This window comes from Squalius cephalus, assembly GCF_949319135.1.
Source record: "Squalius cephalus genome assembly, chromosome: 13".
Lineage (NCBI taxonomy): Eukaryota > Metazoa > Chordata > Actinopteri > Cypriniformes > Leuciscidae > Squalius > Squalius cephalus.
In genome coordinates this window covers 27205966-27228888 of record NC_137134.1, presented here as the reverse complement: position 1 = coordinate 27228888, position 22923 = coordinate 27205966, and the positions used below count along the sequence as shown (strand labels likewise).

The following is a 22923-nucleotide window of genomic DNA, read 5'->3' as shown; positions in this document are numbered from 1 at the left end:
ATTCTTACTCTTAATTTTTTTTTATTTACTTGTTAAGACTCATTGTTTTGTCTCATTGCTGCCAACAGCCAGAGCATAATATATCAAAAATAGTTCCATGAAATGTACTTGAATCTAATTAAATAAAAATTGTATGAATAAAACTACAGCAACTATCGAGTTTTATTCTCTAGTCTAGACATAGCCTATCCTGAATCCAAAACCTGTAGATTTTTTTTATATTTATTTTTTGACTTATTTATTTTTCAATTACAGGGAAAACTCCTATAAGCAAACATTTTGTTTCTGCGTGAGGTGCACGGCAGTCCTGCAGGAATTTTTTAAAAAATTCCTGTATGATTTTTCACTTGTGCTGTACAGCGCAGTATGTGCAGGACATTCCTACATGTTCTAGAATGAACCCTTCAGTACAACAGAAACATGCAGGAACATCCAACACAAGTGAAAAATCCTGCAGGACTGTATAATTCCTACAGGACTGCTGTGCAGTACAAGTGAAAAATCCTGCAGGACTGTATAATTCCTACAGGACTGCTGTGCAGTACAAGTGAAAAATCCTGCAGGACTTTATAATTCCTGCAGATTTTTTTAAAAATCCTGCAGGATTTTTATAATTCCTGCAGGACTGATGTGCAGTACAAGTGAAAAATCCTGCAGGATTTTATAATTCCTGCAGGATACCTACAGCAAAAAATTAAAATCCTGCAGGATTCCTGTAGGTTTTTTTTGTAAGGGCCCACAGCTCACACACGGAGTAACTCGGAACAGAATGGCGGCCATGAAGATATAACAGGTAAGCACGGCAAACTGTTTCGTCCTCTTTAGAGCACTTTTATACGTTTAACGTTGTATTGTCGTGACTCTTCATCTTAAGAAGACCGACTAGCTAAAGTAATGTACTTACGCCATTTGTGTCACGTCAACGACAAGCCAACGCGACATTGCATTTACTCAGAGATTTTTTTAAATCAGTGGCAGTAACTTAGTTGTACTGTGAGTACACGACAGTTTTGTCAGTGGAACAATAATTTATATGTGTGTGCGTTTTGTCACATTTTTACAGACAAGCGTGTCCCGCGCAATTTTGGATATTTATTAGTGAGGACGAGACTGACTCCACTAACCGTCATTCACACGGCAAAAACTAGAGAAATATGTAACGTTAAAGCTGACATGCTCTTTTATTTTTTATGTTGTGAGTAAACCACAGATTCGTAAGTGGAAAATTAAATTTTTTTTTTATTTTTTTTTTTTTCTCATTTTAGCGTAGACAAACGTGTCCCGCGCAATTTTGGATATCGTGAGGAGACTATCATCCACCTGCCGACATTCACCCGGCAAAAACTAAATAAAAAAGGTAATACAAGCTGACCTATTTCTTCATTTTTAATGCTGTGAGTAAACTTAAGTTTTTTCAGTGGAAGATTAATTCATTTCTGTGTGTTTTCTCACATTTTTGCTTAGACAAAAGTGTGCCGAGCCATTTTGGATCATTATCAGTGATTGAGACTACCATCCACCAACCGTCATTCACATGGCAACAACTACAGAAATAGGTTATACAAGCTGACTTATTCCTTTATTTATTATGCTGTGAGTAAACCAATTTTTTGACAGTGGAAAACTAATATTTTGTGTGTTTTCTCATTTTGGCATAGACAAACGTGTCCCTTGGGCAATTTTGGATATCGGTGAGGAGACTATCAACCACCGACCGTCATTCATACGAGAAAAAAAAAGGTAATACAAGCTGTCATATTTCCTCATTTATAATGACGAGTAAACTACAGTTTTGTCAGTGTAAGAGTAATTCATATTTTTGTGTTTTCTCATGTATTTGCATAGACAAACTTGTCCCGTGCAATTTAGGGTCTTGAGGAGACTGACTGACTATCTTCCACATCGACTGTCATTCTCGCGGCAAAAACTAAAGAAAAAGGTACTACAAGCTGACCTATTCTGTTTATTATGCTGTGAGTAAATTACATTTTTGTCAGTGGAAAATGTATTAATATTTTTTTTTGTGTGTGTTTTTTTTCTTTTTTTCTTCACAGTTCAGAATAGACAAACGTGTTCTGCGCATTTTTGGATCTATATCAGTGAGAAGACTGACTGACTATCCTCCAGCGACTGTCATTCACATGGCAAAAACTAAAGAAAAAGGTAATTTCCCAGGGAAAGCAAGAACTGAGAACTGATAAGAATGTAAAATGTGCAACTTGAAATGCAATGTAAGTCACTTTGGATAGAAGCGTCTGCCAAATGTGTAAATGTAATGTAATACAAGCTGAGATATAAAGGGTATGCACTGACATCACTTTCCTGCCAGAACACGCCCCCCTAGTCAGACTGAGTGGCTAAAGAGCTGCAGCGTGACTGGAAATAACAGGGAAACTGAGAAAACTCGAGTAAAACAAAGGATTATCAGTTTAAATTAAAGGTTGGACTGGATATAGTGTTCCTAACAACTTATCAAAGATCCAGTTATCCATGGATATTGACATGTAGTCAGGAATCCTGTTTTCTGACATTTTATATGTGCCTGGTTTCGACGATTATTTCAGTTATTTAATTCAATTTACAATTATTCAGAATATATGATGGTAAATATTTAACTGATGAGTTGTCAATACAATATATATGGTATGATTTTACCCCTAAATTCAGCATAGTCTGACAGTCTGTAAAAATAAAACCTCGGCTTTCTTGTCAAATCTAGTTGTACTGTCAATCTCAAAGCTCTTTTCCATTTTAGATGTGCTTTGTATGTTTTTCGGCATTACAAATGCTGCCGCTCAGTCTTTTTGCCACTTAGTGGGCATAACCGCAGTCAGTCCAGCCGACGGTGACGTCCCGCATAACCTCTATTCTAGCATTTATGCTGTGAGTAAACCAGTTTTGTCAGTGGAAGATTAATGTTTTTTTTTTTTGTTTGTTTTTTCACAGTTCGCCAGACTGCGCAATTTTGTATTCTGGACAGTGAGGAGACTTACTGACCATCTTTCACAACATTCATCCCTGAGAACCTTTTGTAAAATAAATGATTTTTCAATAAATACTATTAATAACTGCATCCTTTTCTTTGACCATTTCTTTATACCAGGGTTCCTCAAACTCGGTCCTGGAGGGCCGCTGTCCTGCAGAGTTTAGCTCCAACACTGATCAAACACACCTGAGCAAGCTAATCAATGTCGTCAGGATCTCTAGAAACTCACAGCTAGGTGTGTTTGATCAGGGTTGGAGCTAAACTGTGCAGGACAGTGGCCCTCCAGGACCGAGATTGAGGAACCCTGCTTTATACCAATGTTTTTCCTTTGTCTTATAAAACTTTATTAATTTGAGTTTAATCAACTTAAATCATTTACGGCAATCGGTTTCCTAAAACCATTTGAGTAGCTATATAGTTGTTAAGTCTGTCTGTCTCCTCTACTCTTCTCACCTCCAGTCACCAGTCCTTCAAAATATTTAAGTTTGCAGATGACACCACCCTCATCGAGCTCATCTCTGAAGGGGATGAGTTTGCCTACAGGTGTGATATTGACCATCTGGTGTCCTGGTGCAGTCAGAACAATCTGGAGCTCAATGCTCTAAAAACAATGGAAATGGCAGTAGACTTAAGGAAGAACCCACCTCCATACACCCCCATCATACTGCGTGACTTCCCTGTCAATACTGTGGACTCTTTCCACTTCCTGGGAACTACCATCACCCAGGACCTCAAGTGGGCACTGAACATTAACTCTCTGATCAACAAAGCTCATCAGCGGATGTACTTCTTGCGGCAGTTGAAGAAGTTTCACCTGCCGAAGACAACAATGGTGCACTTCTACACTTCCATCATCAAATCCATACTCACCTCCTCCCTCACCATCTGATACGCTGCCAAAGATAAAAGTAGACTGAACCATGTCATTCGCTCTGCTGAGAAGGTCAAGCCTGAGAAGGCTGCAATTTGCCATCTCTTTAGGACCTGTACAATTCCTGGATTCTAAAGCGGGGAGTGAAGATTTTGGCTGATCTCTCTCACCCTGGACACAAACTTGTTGAGGCACTCCCTTCAGACAGGAGACTGCGGTCCATCAAGACTAAAACCTCACGCCACAAAAACAGTTTCTTTCCATAGCCAAATGGCTTCATCAGCACTGTTTCACACACATTACATTGATCGCAGACTACTCAGTCTGCTATGTTGTATATTTTTCAAAGTTAAAACTGTTTTAATGTTAATTATTTATGTATTTTTTATTTATTGATTTTTATATGAATTTATTTTTATTGTTGTGCACCAGGACAAATTCCTTGTACGTGTTGTTGTACTTTACAATAAAAGCTGATTCTGAAGAAGATGTCCACTAGCTCTCAACGCTCACTTCGCCTGCAGCGTCAAATCTTCTGAGGTATTATAGTTCGTGTATATATTTTCATGCACCCTCATAATGCGATTATAATTTAATTTTGGCAATATTGCGAATAAGCTTTTCCTCATGTAAACGCAAAACTTTTATATTCCATTACACTCCTAAGCAGTGTTGTGTGTAACGCGTTACAAAGTAACGCGTTACAGTAACGTAACTACTTTTTCGGGTAAAAAGTAGTGTAACGCGTTACTACTAAAAATTTGGTAACGAAACGTAGTTCCTTTTTCAATTCGGCGCAACGTTACTTTTCCCATGGATATATTTGACCGCGACACTGCCTCAGCTGCGCGCTTGAGAGAAGAGAACTGTTGAGAACTGAAGAAAACAAATTAGTTTCATATTTATGTTTAAATTAAATAAAAGAAAAATTTTGTGTGGAGACATGATTTTGACCACTTTATTAAGTTTGTTTTTGTAGAAAACCTGTATTTAAAGTGAATTTCGTTTTGTATTAATTGTATCTTAATTTTAATCAATGTTTCATATTTATGTTTAAATAAAATAAATAAATAAATAAATAAATAAATAAATAAATAATTTAATCTATGTTGATTATATGAAAAGTGAAAAGCATGGGTAAGATCATAATTTTGTGCAATATATCGGGAGATAAATGGAGGGGGCAGACATGATTTAGACCACTTTATTAAGTTTGTTCTTGTAGAAAGACTTTCTTTAAAACGAATTTCGTTTTGTATTAATTTTATCTTAATTTTAATCAATGTTTTACCAACCAATTAATTGCCTGAATTTAATAATAAGTAAATATAGCATGCAAAATAATCATGACGGCACCAGCGCGTGAACTGAGCTCGTCTCCATAAAATGAACCGAAACTCAGATAAGCTATACTTGTCTCACAGACCTGAGAAATATATAGAAAGCTTGAATATGTGTACTTTTAAACAAAATATATATTTTTCTCTCAAAATCTCCTTTTTTCTCCTACTCCCTTGAGAGTGAGTCGTATGTCTGAAAACTAAGCTTCTATAAGTCTTCTATATCATTTTGTCCTATGCTATCAAGACGCGATTCGCACCGGTGTTAGAGAGCAGGAGCGCTTTATTGGCTGTTGCCGAAATTTAAAGTTCGGTGGATAGGAGGAGCAGAGCGGAGAGAAGTGACGCGGGCGAGCTGCTCATCGCGGAGTGTCGCACTCTACCCCATGAACCCATGATGCAGAGCCGGCTGAGAATAAAAGTTGCCGCACACAGCAGCGAGTGAGAAGGACTTTTTTTCTTTCGAAATTGGTACTATTTTTTTATAATAAGAGCACAAAATAATTACCTGTTATGTCCTCCATTGTATAACTTTATGTCTACATATTTAGGAACAGATATTGGGTTCTGCCCAAAGTCAAGCAACATAAAAGTAACGTAAAAGTAACGAGTAACGTAAAAAGTTACTTTCCAAACGGGGTAACTAACTAAAGTAACGGATTACTTTTTTTAAAAGTAACGAGTAACGAGCAAACACTACTTTTTAAAAGTAACTTCCCCAACACTGCTCCTAAGCAATCATAAACGCTGTTTTGTGTGTGTGTGTGTGTGTGTGTGTGTGTGTGTGTTTGTAATTAAAGTCTGCGTGAACCGGAAGTTGCAAACGACTTTTCTCCAGTGTTGTGACGTATTTCCCAGTGAAAAGGAATATTGAACAGAGGGCAGGGTTTTACTCTAGCGCTCCTCCTCTCCATCTCTCGCTCATAGCAGACTAACGGTTTGAGGGGAGTGGTTAAGCGTTTCCCAAACCAAGCCGTCAAATATACGTCATCAGGGAAGGTCCTCCAATGCAGAGGGGAGGGGCATTTTCAGATTTTGATTAAAGATTGCGAAGCCAAAAAAATTTTTTTGTGTGGATTGACTTGCATGGATGAATTGTTCACCACAAAACGATCAATTTAGGCAAACAAAGTAAATATGGTCAATTTTGATTTCATGTGGACTTTAACATGCATGTAAACACTTGAAGAGAGAAAACCTAATAAAATGCTTTAGTTTTCTTCCTGTTATACATTTTTTAAAATGTATACCAAAAGTATAACAGAAAGAAAATAAAAGCGTTTGATCTGTTTTATCATTTTCTCTTTCTCTCTTCATTATCCATTATCCTCATTAAGCTGTACTCTTCACACTCCAAACCAGTGGGTGGCGGAACGGCACTCTTTAAGTTGGTTTCACAAACCGGCAAAAACAGAAGAAGAGGAGACGCGCTCTGAACAACAGCTGATTCAAAACAAAAGATTTGAACCTTCAGGAAACAGTTTTTAAACGATCGCTATTTACAAGTGTAGAGATGCATTCAGACCAGCAGGAAGAACAGCAACCTGTAAAAACTGAGTTTATTGAAGATTACAGTGAGAAACCTGTAAAAATGGAGTTTATTGAAGATTACAGTGAGAACAGGAGTGATCCTGATCAAGAACCCCTCAGAGTGAAGCTTGAAGAGACTGAAGAACAGATAGGTTGGTGATTATTTTTGATTCTTCATTAATGATGCTGTGAAACAAAAAAGTTATACATTAAAGCAGTTCTTTAATGGTTAGCCAATCAACATCCATTCGTCATACAGGTATATATTCTGACATAAATGTGTGTGGAAAAATCCCTAAACAAAAGAATGTGACGTTAAACATTATTTTTTACAACAACATAAGGTTGTTTAAATAGCCTAACAGATTTTGTGAGAACAGCTTTGAACTATTCAATAAATCTCTTTCTACAAATGCAATATAACGTTACAATACAACAAAACAACATAGCAAACCATTTCTGTTAAAAGCATGATTTTTTCAGTCTTTGAACTTAAACTTTTACTTGTATGGCGTTAAGTGTTTAGGCCCGTTCACAACAAGAATGCTAACTAATATTGTAACGACTGAGACAATCAGATACATAACTTTGTTACATTTAACAAATAATCTTTAAAGCCCACTGTGATGATGGGCTAGGTCAATTACATCATCACTAGAGTACCAGTCTAATGCTATTCTGTATTTACTTGGTGTGTTGAGTCCAGGAATAAGTTATTGCATATTGTGTGTTGACAAATATGAGGAGGGACAGTACCAACATCAAGTGTACATTACAATGTGTTAGTGTTGAAAGATAATAGAGAGGCATTGTTTGCTTTAAATTATTTCTTTATTGTGTGAGTTTACAGTTTACAGCACATGTTAGATCTTACCTGTTTGATCCAATGTTTTAGAGGTGGGTTCGGGTAGTGCGCATATCCGGAATGTACTGTTTTACAAAATGGAGGGAAACATGAGTGCTATGAGGTGTTAATGTTTAATGTAAGTTTTTTGTGGTGTTATGTTATGTTTGTGGTTACTATTTGTCAGAAATGAGTTCATGAACAGTAATTATGTTATTTATGTATTAATGTTAGCTGTGGAAGTTTGTGAGGAGTGTTACAGGCAAATGTCCTACCCCGTGATAATGGTTTGTCCCACTAGAGTTTGGGTGGGAAAACTGTAGGGGTGCACGATTCTGAAAATGTCACGATTCGATTCGATACCGATTTTTAGGCTCAAGATTCGATTCAAAATCGATTTTCGATTCAAAAACGATTCTCGATTCAAATAAACGATTCACAGTATGTAAATGTTAGGGGTGGGAATCTTTAGTCACCTCACGATCCGATTCCAGAACGATTCTTTATCTACTACTCACCCCTCCCCTCCCTATTAATTAATTAGTTTACATAGGTAATTAAGTATTTTCTTTAAAAAATTACAAATTAAAAAAAATAATTAAAACAGTTGTATGTTAAGAATTTTAAACTAATATAACTTCAAAACATACAAGTAAGTAGCAAATAATAAAGAGGAGCATAGAAACTTCACAAACAAACAAATAGTGCTTTCAGTATAGCCTATAGATTATCTGAACGTTTTCCATTCAAACGAGTGATCTTTACTGTTGTTTTTTACTATGACATCATAGACTGCGGGAGATCTATTAAGCTGAATCCACGCACTGATCTCTTTTGAAATATAAGAAGTATAAAGAAGTTTGTCCTGTCCGTTTAATCCCTTAAGACATAACTGGCTGTGTTTACGTTAATTTTGTACGGAGTCGCGCAGCCGCAAGCGCGAGCATTCTACTACACAAACAAAGGGCACGTCAGCATTTAAAATTGAAAGCAGCCTTCTGTTAGTGAGGTTCATATTTTAAATATACAAGTCCACTGCATTCCTAGCCACATAAATGATGACTTCGTAGAGCATTTGTAAGGAAAATAGCCTACCGAAAGGCGAGACAGCACACTTCAAGTGTAACGTAACATCAAACAAAGCGCGCGTCTCTCACAGCGCATCCTGTGCAATGAAGCCTGTGTGAATGTCCTTAATTCGCTTCTACCTTTCCGAATTTCTGAAAGATTATTTTACGGATAGTTTGATTGGTGTATGTATGTGTGTGAGGAATTGGAATAAAGCATATTAGGGGTGTTTCTAAAGCAAACTCAGCGTCATCGCATATCTGGTTAAAAATATACCCAGATAGCACACGTACGTCGGGCCGACGTTGGCCCAACATCGAGCGTCGGCCTCCCTCCCTATAACATCACAAAGGCGTCGGCCAGGCGTAGGCAGATCTCTTGCCAGTCAGTGCTCTATTTCCCAGCTCCGTTACGTCGGTTTTAGGTCGGCCCACTATACGGGAGGCCGATGTCGCGTTGTGCTTGTGAACTTTCAAGTCGCTTTCAAACACTGGAGCGGCCGCGGCGCAGAGTTGCCATGGAAACGCCGCGGGACCACTGTTGACTGGTAAGCAGGAAAACTCCCTCTCTCGCTGTTGTTTTCAAATTCACTGCTTTCAGGTGATATTAGTCTCTAAAATCACACGGATAATACACACAACTGTTCTTGACACTTCTCTTACTTGTAATTGATACGCTTATGTTGAATATTTACTTTTATAGACATGGCTTTGTGTCTTCGGAAAAAGTCCGTTAGCATCTCAACCGTTTTCAGAAGAGTTAAGCTAAGTTAACGTTGACTCGGTTGAACTTTTGTTTATGAAAGTTTTGGCTTTTAATCACCTCTTATGTGTATATGAGAGGTTTTGTAAAGGTTTTACTTGGAAGTGAACTAATTTATTTTACACAAACGTAAACATAAACGTATGTAATCGGTGACGTCACTTACATGTAGAACTTACATGGTTGAAACTTGCTCAATGGTAAACAAATATTGATTAAAAAAAATGTTCTGTGATTTCAGCAGCAACAAAATAACAGAGGGAAAGCTCCACGACTTCAACATTTCTGAAGAAAGCTGCTGCTGGAGAAGTAGGAAATACAGGTAGGTAGGTAACGTTAGGAAATCCAAAACTAAAGAATTAATTACTGATTTTAGGAAACAGAGTCCCCCTCTTCCCCTCACTATCATAACCTATTGAGATAATACAAGAATACAACCTTGGCACAATAATTGATAGTAGCTATGTTTTGAATCACACACACTGATGCCTTTTTTTGCCAAAGCCCAGCAGCGAATGTATTTTTACCGTAGACTGAGGAATTTTAACATTGACCCCACTTTGATGAGAATGTTTTATTCTTGTTTTATTCAGTCTGTTTAACCTTCAGTTTTATCTGCTGGTTTGGTTCCTTGTCTACAAAAAACGATTAGAGAGTATTGTTAGGACGTGTAGCAAGATTGCAGGCTTTAACTTTCCCCTCTCTCACACATTTAGCAGCTACTCCAACAGAGTGGCAAAGAAGGCACTATCTATTGCAGCTGACCCTAGTCATCCTTTGTCCTGCCAGTTCAAGCTACTTCCCTCAGGCCGTAGGTACTCCATGCCCAGATGCAGGTCAAATAGATTCAGAAACTCATCTCAGAAAAGCATTTCACCTCTGCTGTAGCTTATATATAATATAGCTTAGCTATAGCTTCTTACTTGTAATAAACCTGGCATTATATAATAATATTGTTGGCTCTGTGACAAATGGTTTGTTGTGTTCCTAGATCCTTCAATGTTGATGCCCTGGCCTCCACCGTAGCAGAGTTGGGCGGATCATCATCTCTAAGGCGCTATGAACCATATGATTAGTAAGTAAAACTTCAAACATACACTAATGTCTAACATGCACTAATTGTGTTGGTAAAAAAATTGTTTTGAAAGAAGTCTCTTATGTTCACCAAGACAGCATTAAAAACAATAATATTGTGAAATAATATAACAAATTTTAAATAACTGTTTTCTATGTGAATATATTGTAAAATGTAATTAATTCCTGTGATCAAAACTGAATTTTCAGCATCACAGCTTCATATGATCTTTCAGAAATCATTCTAATTTGATGATTTGACGCTCAAGAAAAATGTATGATTATTACCAGCTTTCATTTTCTCAAAGGCGTAGCAGGATACCCAGGGCTTGGTTTACACCTATCACAATTTCTAGCCACTGGGGGACCATAGGCAGGCTAGGGGAACTCATATTAATGTTAAAAAACCTCATAAAGTGAAATTTTCATACCATGCAACCTTTAAGTGTTTTATACCAGTTTTCTATGTGAGGAAAACGCTTAACTGTACATAGTAGTCTATTTTTAATTAGTATGGTGTTTACAGAGTTATCATTTATTTATTTTAATATCACTGTCTATGCGTTAAGTCACGTTCTGCAAGTGCAAATCTCTAAATTCAACTTTGAACTTTGGTATTTTACAGGGGACAAGTTCTCAAATTCACATCTTTATGCTCTTGAGTTTTGCTACTCTTTTACTTTCATAAATAACCTTCCTGATAATGTTCGGGGCTCAGACACACTCTCCCAATTTAAATCTAGACTAAAGACACAACTCTTTAGCCAAGCATTCAATTAACACATCTCATAATCTTGTTTTACAGTTAATATGTGATGAAATAGTAAAAAGTGCACATGATCATCTTTTGCCTGAAATAATATGAAGTGCAGCTATGCTAATGTTTCTCCTGTTGCTTCCCTGTTTCTATCTCAGGATGCTCAGCAAGTTCACTAGAGATTACAGCATCTCCAGTTTGGATCCAGCCTCACTTGTGAAGACCTCAGATGATGGCAACTATAGATGGACACAAAACTGCCAGATATTAAGGTGGGGTAAGCGATATTTCAAAAACGCTGTTGGACACTGTTGATATTTGGAATGAACCCAAACAAACACACCCCTCTCTTCAATGCTCCACCTCCAAAACTCACCAGATTGCCCAGCAGCCGCATCACCTTATTGGTGTAAATAACTAATTTATGTTATTGCATGACCTGCTCAATAAAAGCGCAACACTAAGAACGTTTCAGGAAACACGTTTTTAATTATGATAAGGGCTGGATTTCCCGAAACCTTCTTAACGCTACGTCATTCCTAAGTTATACCTTAAGCTGTACCTTATCGTTAATACGTGTTTCCCGAAACGTTCTTAGTTAATTGTACCTTCTGTAAGTCATACGTTCGGATATTTCCCCACCGGTTAATCAAAGTGTGACAACACCGGTAATACCATAATAGAAGTGACGCGCATGCGATGCAGCATGCTCGTTTTTCCAGGCGCGCATATGCCAGGGCTCCAGACTAACTTTTTTTATTAGGAACGCTGTAGCCCCTGACTTAAAATTTTAGGAGCGCAAGCAGAAAATTTAGGGGCACACCTTAAATCACCTTGCAATGCAATTATTCACATTTTCCCCCAAAATAACTGTATTACTGACAAATGCTTTGATAATAAATAGCCTTAACGTACAGAAATTACAATGTGCAGTTTTATTTTAAGTTCACAGGGCTCCAGACTAACATTTGAAGGCAGCAGCACTAAGTTCTACAGAAAGTATTTGGTAGCACTGTGGGATGACAAAGCACTGAGCTTAATTTGAGGTGTATAGATAAAGTTAACTTTAATTATTATCATTCATAATGTCTTAATATTAATTCAAAAGCAAAATGAGTGACAAAACTGAAATATAGCCAATAAGCGTCCTCTACAGCTATGTTTACAATAGTAATTTAATCTTTATCTTTTTTTTTAAATAAGTGTGAGTTTTCCTACTTCTTGAAACTTTTAGTTTTATAAATAGGGACAATCTTTAAAGGATGAACAAAAATGTTTTGTCAACACATTAAAAATAACATTTAAATATGATATTATAGTTTTGAAGTGCTAGAAAAAGATGTACTGTTATAACCACAATATACCATAGTTACAGTAAGTGTTACAACATTAAATCCATCGTGAATGTTGCTGATCTGTGGACCTAAAGCCTTCTATAACTTGTTCGTTCATGGCACGATGTTTCTCCTGTTTTCCACGTCAGCGCTGTTTGATATGATATGGTTTATAACAGAGAATTCTGCGTCAAATCTGAACGTTTCTCACTAAACGCAACTCGCAGCAATGTTATTAATTCTGTCGCGAACTCAATGGATTTCTTCACTGGATCTCCACGATGTAACTGTTTCGCGTGTTCGCGATCGGCCCGCGACTGGCGAGAGAAGCTCTGCGCTGTCTATTATTGGTTCGAACCATTAAACGGTCTGTGAAGCACTTTCCACTTTCATTTTGTTTTTATTTATTAACATGTCACGGCATACTCTATGCTTGAGGCTGAGAATGTGTCTAACTAGCGTATTGTGTTTAAACTGCAACATTCGCAGCTCATGGAGTTCGTCTCCTTACAGTAGGCTACCTCTCAACCAGCTGAATTCTCGCAGACAGTCTTCCCGAAAATAGTGGGTTCAGGCCTTTATCACCTTACAAACCTCTGACTCTGAATCATCATCATCCGACTGTGTCTGTCTGTGACATTGATATTTGTCTCCGTCTCCTTCCCACGGATGTTTACGCGCGCTCGATTATCTCTAGGACCCTCCCCCTCCACACATTAGCCAGTTACAGTGGCCATTCCCTATTCTTCTCACACTCATTTGCCTGCCACAAATTCCGGATTCATTGACGCGCCCCTTCCACGTTTAGTGAAAAAAAAAAAAAAAAAAAAAAAAAAAAAAAAATTTCCCGTTCGCACATGTGCAACTGGATGTAAAATTCAGTCGCACACTCTCAAAATTTGGTCGCAAAATGCGACCATTTGGTCGCAGTCTGGAGCCCTGTATGCCACAGCGAGATGAAAACATCTCAACTTTTCAGAATGCCACAAGCGCACCGCAGGTCATGTGACAAAAACCAACCGATCAGCTTTGGCCTTTCCGTAACAACATGGAAAACTCGGCCGAACAGCCGATCATAGCTGTACAGGGCGAGTTTTTATTTCTCATCTCCATAAATATATCTAGTAGTAAAGCTAATGCAAGGGCTAGAAATCAATGAATCCTTTGCTGATACTTCCTTGTCATCATGGAGAGCGCAGTTCATGGTTGCATAGCAACGACAGACGCCACGGGAGCGCAAGAGCTTGTAGAAAGGAGAGAGCGCTTTCCACACGTTTTTAGACGTGATATGTGAACGGCCCCTAATTCAGGGTAAACTGAGAATCTATTTGGTTTAAAATCATATTTGTTTTGTTTAAAATGGAGATCACGATAACATACATCAGAATAACATGTTTCAGTCTACTTAAAAAAAGATACTCAATTGAATCATTAATTCAAACACTTTTAAAAACAATTAATTCAGTGTCTCATTCATAAACACCTGGGCTGGGTTTCCCGATAGCGTTGTCTCTTAGCATGCTACGAAGACTCTTAAGGCCCGTTCACACCAAGGACGATAACTATAAAGATAACGATAAAGATATAATTCTAAAAATCGTTCTCCATATTAAAGAATAACAGAGTTCACACCACAACTGTAACGATAAAGATATGAGGAACGATATTGTTGGGATCACTTTCAGAACGATTTTTTCCAGCTGTCAAACGATAAAACACTGACAGCCAATCAGAATCCACTCTAATTTAAAGGTCTCGCGCATTTAAAATGGATCTGGATCATCCGGGCGCGCGCGTGCTTAGAATAAAAAGACCGTTATCGGTCGTTGGTGTGGACGCATATATAGTTATCTTTATCGTTATCTTTATAGTTATCGTGCTTGGTGTGAACGGGCCTTTAAGGTATAACTTAACTAAAGGTATACCATTTATAGGCGTGTTCCCCGAACCATACCTTAGAAAGCTGCTAAAGATATTCCTTCTTCCGTGTGACGTTACCCAGTGCTGCCCGTGGCGATGCTGCTGAATCTGCTGATATCGATGGCTCGAGAATCAATTATTCTCTCGTGCAGGGGCTGCTTCACTGCGTTAACTGAGAAAGCGGTGTTCTTTATAAAAGCAATTCAGAAATGTACGCGGGTTGGGTGAGAAAAAACACTGACATTATGGATTCGGATGGCAATAAAATCACAGACTTACCCCTGTAAATGTTTAAAATACCATACGAACCCATGAGAAACAGTTAGCATCTACTTACAATTTAACTGACAGTATGCTTTCACTGGCCTTTGAAAGCGCTCCGCGGACGGCGCCGTCTTTTAGAACAACTATTCGCTGTATCGCTGCCATAGTTTGAGCAAACTCCCCACAACAATCATTCCCTTTAAATAGACTATTAAACCTATTAAACTATTAAATGCTTTGCCAGCTGATGTACCTTTGATTGTTGTTAGATTTTTAATTATATTATCCAGTGTAATGACAAGTTTATTCTTAGCTTTAGTCCTAACTGCTTTTTCTCAATGTTTTTCACTCTGTTACAGGTTGCCAGGAAGAATCCTTCTGTACATTGTTGCTGTTCCTCTTTGATCCCTTTTCTACTGGAGTTCTTTCTGGTGTCATTAAAATGTCTTAACTTGAATTGTGTCTGTTCATTATACTAGAGACAGTTACACACAAAATTAAGAAGATATTTTTCAATGTCAGTATAGCCTACTTTTTTCATATTGGATAGTCAAGTAACTCCAGGGCTGTATATATGTACATAGACATTGAGGGGGACAAGTCCTACACTGCAAAACATGCTTTTCTTACTTTGTATTTTTGTGTTGTTTCCAGTCCAAATATCTAAAAATTCTTAAATCAAGAAGCATTTACTAGAGAAGTAAAATAACATAAGAAATTCTATTTTGTTTTCAGATAAATAGAGTAATTTAAGTAATTTTTGCTTAAAACAAGCTAAATTATCTGCCAGTGGGGTAAGAAAAAATAATCTTGATTCAATTGGAAAACAAGATTATTTTTTCTTACCCCACTGGCAGATAATTTATCTTGTTTTAAGCAAAAATTACTTAAATTACTTTATGTTTATCTGAAAACAAAATAGAATTTCTTATGTTATTTTACTTCTCTAGTAAATGCTTCTTGATTTAAGAATGTTTAGATATTTGGACTGGAAACAACACAAAAATACTAAGTAAGAAAAGCATTTTTTGCAATGTATAATTATACGTCAATAATAACAATAGTATGTCAATAGTTAGAAATGGCCAAACTGGAAATTCAATATTGGAAATTCTTGCTCCGCTCTGTTTTTAGGATGGCAAAAAGGTTTAAAAGTTACATTTTAGGCTGGTCTACCTTACAGAGACCATCCAAATAGATAGCCAATCAAATCATAGAAGGCGGGGTTTACTGTTCACAGAAGCAGAGCATGTATTTCATCAGTTTAACGTTGAAAGAGTGCGAGGTAAGATGGAAGTGTAAAACTACTCCACTTTTTTTTCTTGAATATGGCCATTTTGAGGGATGAAAGTTGCATGTGTTCAGTATCAAAGCTATTTTATCAATTTAAGTCTCGGGGCAATGTTGACTACAGTTTATGTGCTGCTGAGTGAGTGTTGCAGCGCGATCTCCGCTCTGTGTGTGTGTGTGTGTGTGTGTGTGTGTGTGTTCGTAAGTGCGTGCGTCAATGAAAGCAGCGCATGGTGTCTAATGTAAAGAGTAGCCCGAAAGGTCCGACCTATAAATAAAGGTCCTATAAAACCCATGCAGACCTGCCAAAAGATTTACAGCTTTGCATCGTTCAAACATCGGCCGGAGATCATTTGCGATCAAAGGCCGACGTCGAGGAGACATATTGCCGATGAGCAAACGATCTCTGAGCGACATCGTGCCGATGGAACTTTGTACATCGGGCCAACGTCGGCCCGACGTACGTGTGCTATCTGGGTAAGCTCAGAATCGATTCTGAAATTCTCAGAATCGATCCAGAATCGTTGGAGAGAGAATCGCGATTCATTGATGAATCGATTTTTTCTCCCACCCCTAGAAAACTGTATAACAATGGATTGAGCAGGTTGAAGGAGGTTGTTGTTGCATCCTGTGAAAGCTATGCTCATGTTTGAACATGTTTGAGGTGAGACATGCTGTCAATTTTGGTGGATGCACCACTAGGCATTGTTTAGTGCCAGTTTGGCTGCTCATAGCATTTTTTCTTTTATTTGTAGCATCAGTATATGTATGATATCATAAGTTTTTTTTTTTTGTGTGTGTGCTTTTTGCACTTTGAGGACTGCTCCTTATACAATGCAGCTTCTGAAATAAATCACAACTGCCATTTTGAAAATCACTCCCTTGTACTGAGCCTTCCTAACTTCTCCCAGGCCTCTTGGCAATTCTCTACATGACACCCACTTTTAGTAATTAAAAACATCCCCACAAAAGAGATAAGAGAGCAGAAATGGCCTCAGTCACCAAGGAGACCATCAGATAAGATGGTTTTATTGCTGCAAAAAATGTTATGTGGTAAAAACAGAGACCATACTAGGACAGAACTTTCCCTATATTAATTTGTACTGATCTATAAATGAACATGCATTCCAGGACATTGTGTGTGATATTGTTACGTCTTGTATAGTGCATCTTGAATTTGTATTTATTTCACTCATGCTTTATGAGAGAACTACTAGTTAATGTAACCCCACCTTAGAGGTGGGTGATATGGCAAATAATAGGCCTATCTTATGATGATTTTTTTTTTTTTAAGAAAATCATGATTTTATCATGATTCTTGTTTTGCATATTGGTTTTACTATTGTGCAAGTGACTAAGCAATACATCATAACTAATGTCCCTATTTTAAAAATAAAGCTTTACAGAGTCATAAAATATAAAATAAAAAAGGTGGCTGACATTTAGGCCAAAGTGGCAAAGATTTTAAGAAAGAATTTTTATATAAAAAAAAGCATTAAAGTACGAAGTGAGAGGAAGCTAAATTTCTGTGAGGTTGTCAAAAATAGGCCTAGTAATTGTTTATAGGCCCACCAATGTTTTAAAAAAATATTTTATGATTTACTGAAAATTAAAACTTTTTAACTTTCATTTTAGGCCTGATGGAAGAGATTAAGGAGAGTGAAGAACTGGATGATGCGGAGGAGGAACATCGTGTCAAAACTGAAGAAAAATCTTTGAGTTGCTCACAGACCGGAAGTAAACTTGTAGTGAGAAGAGCCATCAAAAAATTCACTTTCTCTCAGTGTGGAAAAAGCATCCCATACAAACAAAGTCTTAAAGATCACATGACAGTTTATGGTGAAGAGAAGCCGCACACATGTGATCAGTGTGGGAAAAGTTTTTCACAAGGATACCTTAAGAAACACATGAAAATCCACACCGGAGAGAAGCCGTACACATGTGATCAGTGTGGGAAGAGTTTCACATTTAAAGGAGCCCTTAATAATCACATGAAAATCCACACTGGAGAGAAGCCGCACACATGTGATCAGTGTGGAAAGAGTTTTACACTAACAGGAACGCTTAAGGATCACATGAAAATCCACACAGGAGACAAGCCGCACACATGTGATCTGTGTGGGAAGAGTTTTACACTAAAAGGACCGCTTACGGGTCACATGAAAATCCACACTGGAGAAAAGTCGCACAATTGTGATCAGTGTGGGAAGAGTTTTACACTAAAAGTAACGCTTAAGAAACACATGAAAATCCACACTGGAGAGAAGCCGCACATATGTGATCTGTGTGGGAAGAGTTTCACACTAAAAGTAAACCTTAAGAGACACATGATAATCCACAATGAAGAGAAGCCGCACATATGTGGTCAATGTGGGAAGAGTTTCAAACACACAGGAAACCTTAAGAATCACATGAAAATCCACACTGGAGAGAAGCCGCACACATGTGATCAGTGTGGGAAGAGTTTCACACAAATAGGACATCTTAATTATCACATGAAAACCCACACCAGAGAGAAGCCGCACACATGTGATCAGTGTAGGAACAGTTTCAGAAGTGTTCGAGCTTTGAAATTACATCTGTGTTCTCATTCTGGAAAAAGAAGCACAAGAAAGTTGAAACAAAGGGGAAGCTTTACACGTGTTCTGCTTGTGAAAAAAGTTTTACACGACTAAGCGCTTTTAAAGGGGACCTATTATGCAAAGTTCACTTTTGTATGGTGTTTGGACATAAATGTGTGTTGGCAGTGTGTGTACACAACCACCCTACAGTGATAAAAATCCACTCACTCCTTTTTTTTAATCTCCATAAATCAAAAGCAGTCTCTCCAAACGACCCGTTTTCAGAATGTGGCTTTAGTGACATCACTAAAGCCACAGGCCCCGCCCACGAGTGTTGACTGACATACGGTTATAAATTAGACCCGCCCTGATCGAGTTCACCGCGAGTTGTTGTACACATCAGCCATTGCTGCAGCAATGCACTCACAAGAAGCGTCGAAGAATCTCCCAAGCGTTGATCTTGTTGTAGCTGGATGTATTCATTCACTTAGCTCTCTCTATTTACTTTTGAAATCTGCCAGCCATTGAAGACGAGGTGGATTCATTTTGTTTTGAAAAAAAATGCTCCCTCAACTCTACAGAAATTTATGTAAGTTACTTACGCACCTCTTATACTGTTTATACAGCTCTAACAGTGATTTTCTGAAGAAAAACTGATGCTTCATATTTTGTGTGAGATACAGTAAACTTTATTAAACACATCAGTATATTTTGTGTCATCATTCAGACAATTAGATCGTCAGACGGAGTCCTACAGCAGGCTTGCGTTAATAGTGTATACAAGCAATGCTGACCCAAAAAATGATGATTTAAACGTGCTGTAAATAAAATTATGTTGGGTATTTTGAGCTAAAACTTCACATACACATCAGAGAATTATTTTACATCTTGTGAAAAGGGGCATAATAGGTCCCCTTTAAAGTACACCAGAAAACACATACCAGTGCGAAAGCAGTGTGAAAGACATTTGCTAAACTGAAAAAAAGTCATCAGAGAATTCACATTGGAGAAAAACCTTTCAAGTTTTCACATTGTGACAAGAGATTTAGTCCACCAGGACAACTGAAAATACACAAGAGCATCCACACTGAAGAGAAGCCATTTCATCCTCCTCCAAGTGAAAAAAAAAATAATAATAAAGTTTTCCTTATTCTTCTTCAGAATTATTAAGCATATGTAACATATTTAAAACTTGTCAAAATCATGTGATAAAATACAAATAACACAAAATACACATTTATCAAAACAAAAAAAAATACTCTTGATATAAGGCAAAATATTACAAAATTATGAATGTAGTTATTGCTCTAACACACAATGTCAAGCAGTAAGAGTTGTTTCTTCCACAAGATCCTGTCCTAACTAGCCAAAACTAATTACAAAAAAATCATACTAAATTTTATAGTAAACTAGTTTAATTTTCAAGACCAACGGTTTCAAGTTTGAGATTTACTCAAAGTTACTCCCAGAAGAGCAATATCTAATTAGTTGTATTCCTATATATCATTAGCTTTAGGATATAACTTGAATTCATATATTTTATTATGATTTTTGTATTGTCCTTTTCCCACCTAAATTTCAATTTTTTCTCTTTTACTCTCTTTTATGAATTTGAAAAAAAAAGGATCTCCCGCACACTATTCGTACTTGCAAGTAAGTATCAAAAAATCTTTATTAACAACGTTTCGGTCTCACGACCTTCATCAGGCATTAGGTCGTGAGACCGAAACGTTGCTAATAAAGATTTTGTGATGCTTGCAAATACGGGTAGTGTGCGGGAGATCCTTGTTTTTTGTTAATTTCTTGACCTAATTTCTTTTTTTCTACGCACCTATCACCCGCAGGTGTGCGATTGTGTTTGCTTTTTGATTGCCTCTTTTATGAAAAAAAGTATTTTTTTTTTACATGTACAAATGTTTGTGTGCTCAAGTGTATTCGGGGAAGCTGGCATGTGTATTTTAATTTTTTTTTATTCATTATTTTATTAATATTAATGATCTTTCCCTATAATTAATTATGTACTTTCCTAATAAGGCAGAGAAAGGTTCAATTGGCTAGGAGCCTGGGCTATGGCCCATGTTATCTATGTAGCAGATATATAAAGAGGGAGAGAGCCTCCCCTCAGCGCACACTCTCATGTTCTCCTGACTAACTGTGTGACTGTGAGCCTTTCTTGCAAGAAATAAACCATTATATTCATTGATTGAAAATGTGTCTCTTATTCAGAATTGTTTATTGTTTATTTGCCACAACAATTTGGTGTAAGAAGTGGGATTCCTTGGATGTGCCATTTGGAACCGAGAGCGGACGGTGTTTGGCCACCTGGACTTAGCAGTTCCTGCCCTACCTAGTAAATTGAGAGAACTGGGTAAGAGACAAACATAAATTGTTCTTAGAAAAAAATATGAATTGGGGGAAATTGAGAGATTAAACCATGCTGATGACCTGAGTCTGTGGTGGAGTAGTGAGTTTGATGTGTTGCAGCAAAAACAATAACTAACAAAAACAGCATCACAGCATAAGAGACATCAGGATTCAAATTGTCCTTAAAAGATATTTATTCTTGCAAGAATGTTCCCAGTCCAGCTGCAGGCGGAGTGAGACTCAGAGGAGAGGTTGACCAGCTTCTTTATAGTCTTCTTTTCAAAAGCTATCTCTGTTACCCACTCCAAACACAAGGAACAAAGGAACCCCCCTTGACCCCTCCCCAGCTCAGGAATCTTATCACCTCTGAAGTCTCACACACACCCTTCCAGCTGTATCAGCATCATAAAAGAAACTCAAAATGCAGCCAAATGAATGTATGGCATTCATTTGTTAAATCATTGAAAATAAAATACAAAGAAAAGATACATTTTTCCATAACAGATGTGTAATTAAATATGAGGTTCTGTGGGGTGCGGACTGGATTGATTCCATTCTGAGAGCTTCCGAACAAATGGGTGTTTGGGGTGCGGACTGATGGGGCAGTGAACCCGAGGTTAGCCCATAAGTCAGTCCTAGATCTCCCCCTGTCCGATTTTAGGAAAAAATCGAGTCTATTGGAGACTACAATAGACTACTCAGGCGCGCAAAAAGTATACCACGGACACAGAGTAAATCACCATGGGAAAATCTGCCCTCAGGGAAAGGAATGCTGAATGTTGACAGTAAATGAGAAAATTAGTTATTGTTAAAGGCACAATATGTAACTTTTTTGCTTTAAAAATAGCAAAAATCACTGTTATATATATATTTTTTTAGTTGTGTACTTACATTATCCCGACTGTTTCCAACAACTTTCAAACCAGGAGCAATTTGTAATTTAATTCGAGAAACATCCCGTTTCTTTATTTCCGTTTTGTCGCCGCCAACGGCGTCATATCCGCGTTGTCCCTGGTTTCCGATCATGCTGCTATGGCAACCAGAGCTATGAACCAGAGCCGTCTGATAGTAACCAAAGCGACTGACGCGGACCACTGTGTAGTTCGCAATGTCTATTTGCACGCTGTTGTTGTTTCGTTCAAACATTATGGACCATGGCAAGCAAACTTTGGATAAAAAATAAAGGAGACCTAAAACGAGAATCAATATCACCGCGGTGTTTTCGAGATGCCGAGAGCTCCCATAGACAGTATATAAACGAGAGCTCCACGTCCGAGACTTTGACCGCTCCTACATGTACTTTATTTAACAGGTGAGCACATTTACATAAAACTAATCAATGATTTATAGTTCAACAATGATAAAATGTTATAATATGTTCTGTATGTTATTCTAATGTTGATCTAGCTTACTGCTAGTCTCATACAGACAGACTAACGTAACACATATATTTCAACACATTCAAATGCAGTTTAGTGTGATAGTGTAATGTAAGACCAAGTGAAACAGCGCTGCGTTACCTCACAAGTTTAATTTGTCTAATAAACTGACCTGTGAGTAATTCTGCGTGTAGTTCGGTAGAATGAAATGTCCATATTCCTGTTATATCCGCGGGACTCGCGTTGCGTGTGGAGCTGATAGCTGTCTCTTACCAATCCCAAACTGCTTCATATCACAGTCATGATAAAAGCATCGATGTATTCAGTCATCCATAAACATTATTAGATCAGTCGGCTTGACGTTGACGACAAGATCCATAATTCTTAGCAAATGTTGCGTCATCAATCTACGCCTTTGTTATTGTAAATAGGTTAGCGACCCCTAGTGGCGAAAAATGCCATACTGTACGTTTAAGTTATTGTTTGCCTTTCTGTTACTTGTAATATAAAAGCAAACGCTATACACTTAAGGTTTTATTTCTTTGTGTATCTAATAACGTATTAGACTGTTAAATAAAG

The 22923-nt window shown here is 37.5% G+C and overlaps 2 protein-coding genes and 1 long non-coding RNA gene across 5 annotated transcripts in view; 2 read left to right on the top strand and 1 right to left on the bottom strand.

The window, feature by feature from the left end:
• Nucleotides 1-22923, bottom strand: part of LOC307169809 (uncharacterized protein) — a 294785-nt gene that overhangs the window by 192598 nt on the left and 79264 nt on the right. The gene's annotated exons all lie outside the window — the stretch shown is intronic.
• Nucleotides 1021-2340, top strand: LOC307169438. 2 transcript variants are annotated; one of them, XR_013823135.1, is made up of 6 exons: nt 1021-1156; nt 1266-1357; nt 1465-1556; nt 1659-1740; nt 1846-1939; nt 2055-2340. It is a non-coding gene; the product is annotated as an uncharacterized lncRNA (long non-coding RNA). The 2 variants fall into 2 exon arrangements; XR_013823136.1 differs by lacking the exon at nt 1846-1939 and having other exon boundaries at nt 2055-2337.
• LOC307169829 (uncharacterized protein) lies at nt 6606-19843 on the top strand. Of its 2 annotated transcripts, XR_013823216.1 has the most exons (6): nt 6610-6879; nt 9643-9723; nt 10118-10212; nt 10393-10476; nt 11391-11504; nt 15110-17506. XR_013823216.1 is itself a non-coding variant. In XM_079890659.1 (2 exons), the coding sequence occupies exons 1-2, from the start codon at nt 6711-6713 to the stop codon at nt 18713-18715; spliced, it is 1209 nt and encodes a 402-aa protein (XP_079746785.1). In that variant the 5' UTR covers nt 6606-6710; the 3' UTR covers nt 18716-19843. The 2 variants fall into 2 exon arrangements, 1 of the variants encoding a protein (XP_079746785.1); XM_079890659.1 differs by lacking the exons at nt 9643-9723; nt 10118-10212; nt 10393-10476; nt 11391-11504; nt 15110-17506 and adding an exon at nt 17676-19843 and having other exon boundaries at nt 6606-6879.

Coding starts and splice junctions, on each gene's coding strand:
- LOC307169829 (XM_079890659.1), top strand. CDS start 6,711: ATGCATTCAGACCAGCAGGAAGAACAGCAACCTGTAAAAACTGAGTTT. Junction 6,880..17,675: donor AGAGACTGAAGAACAGATAG/GTTGGTGATTAT, acceptor CTTTCATTTTAG/GCCTGATGGAAGAGATTAAG.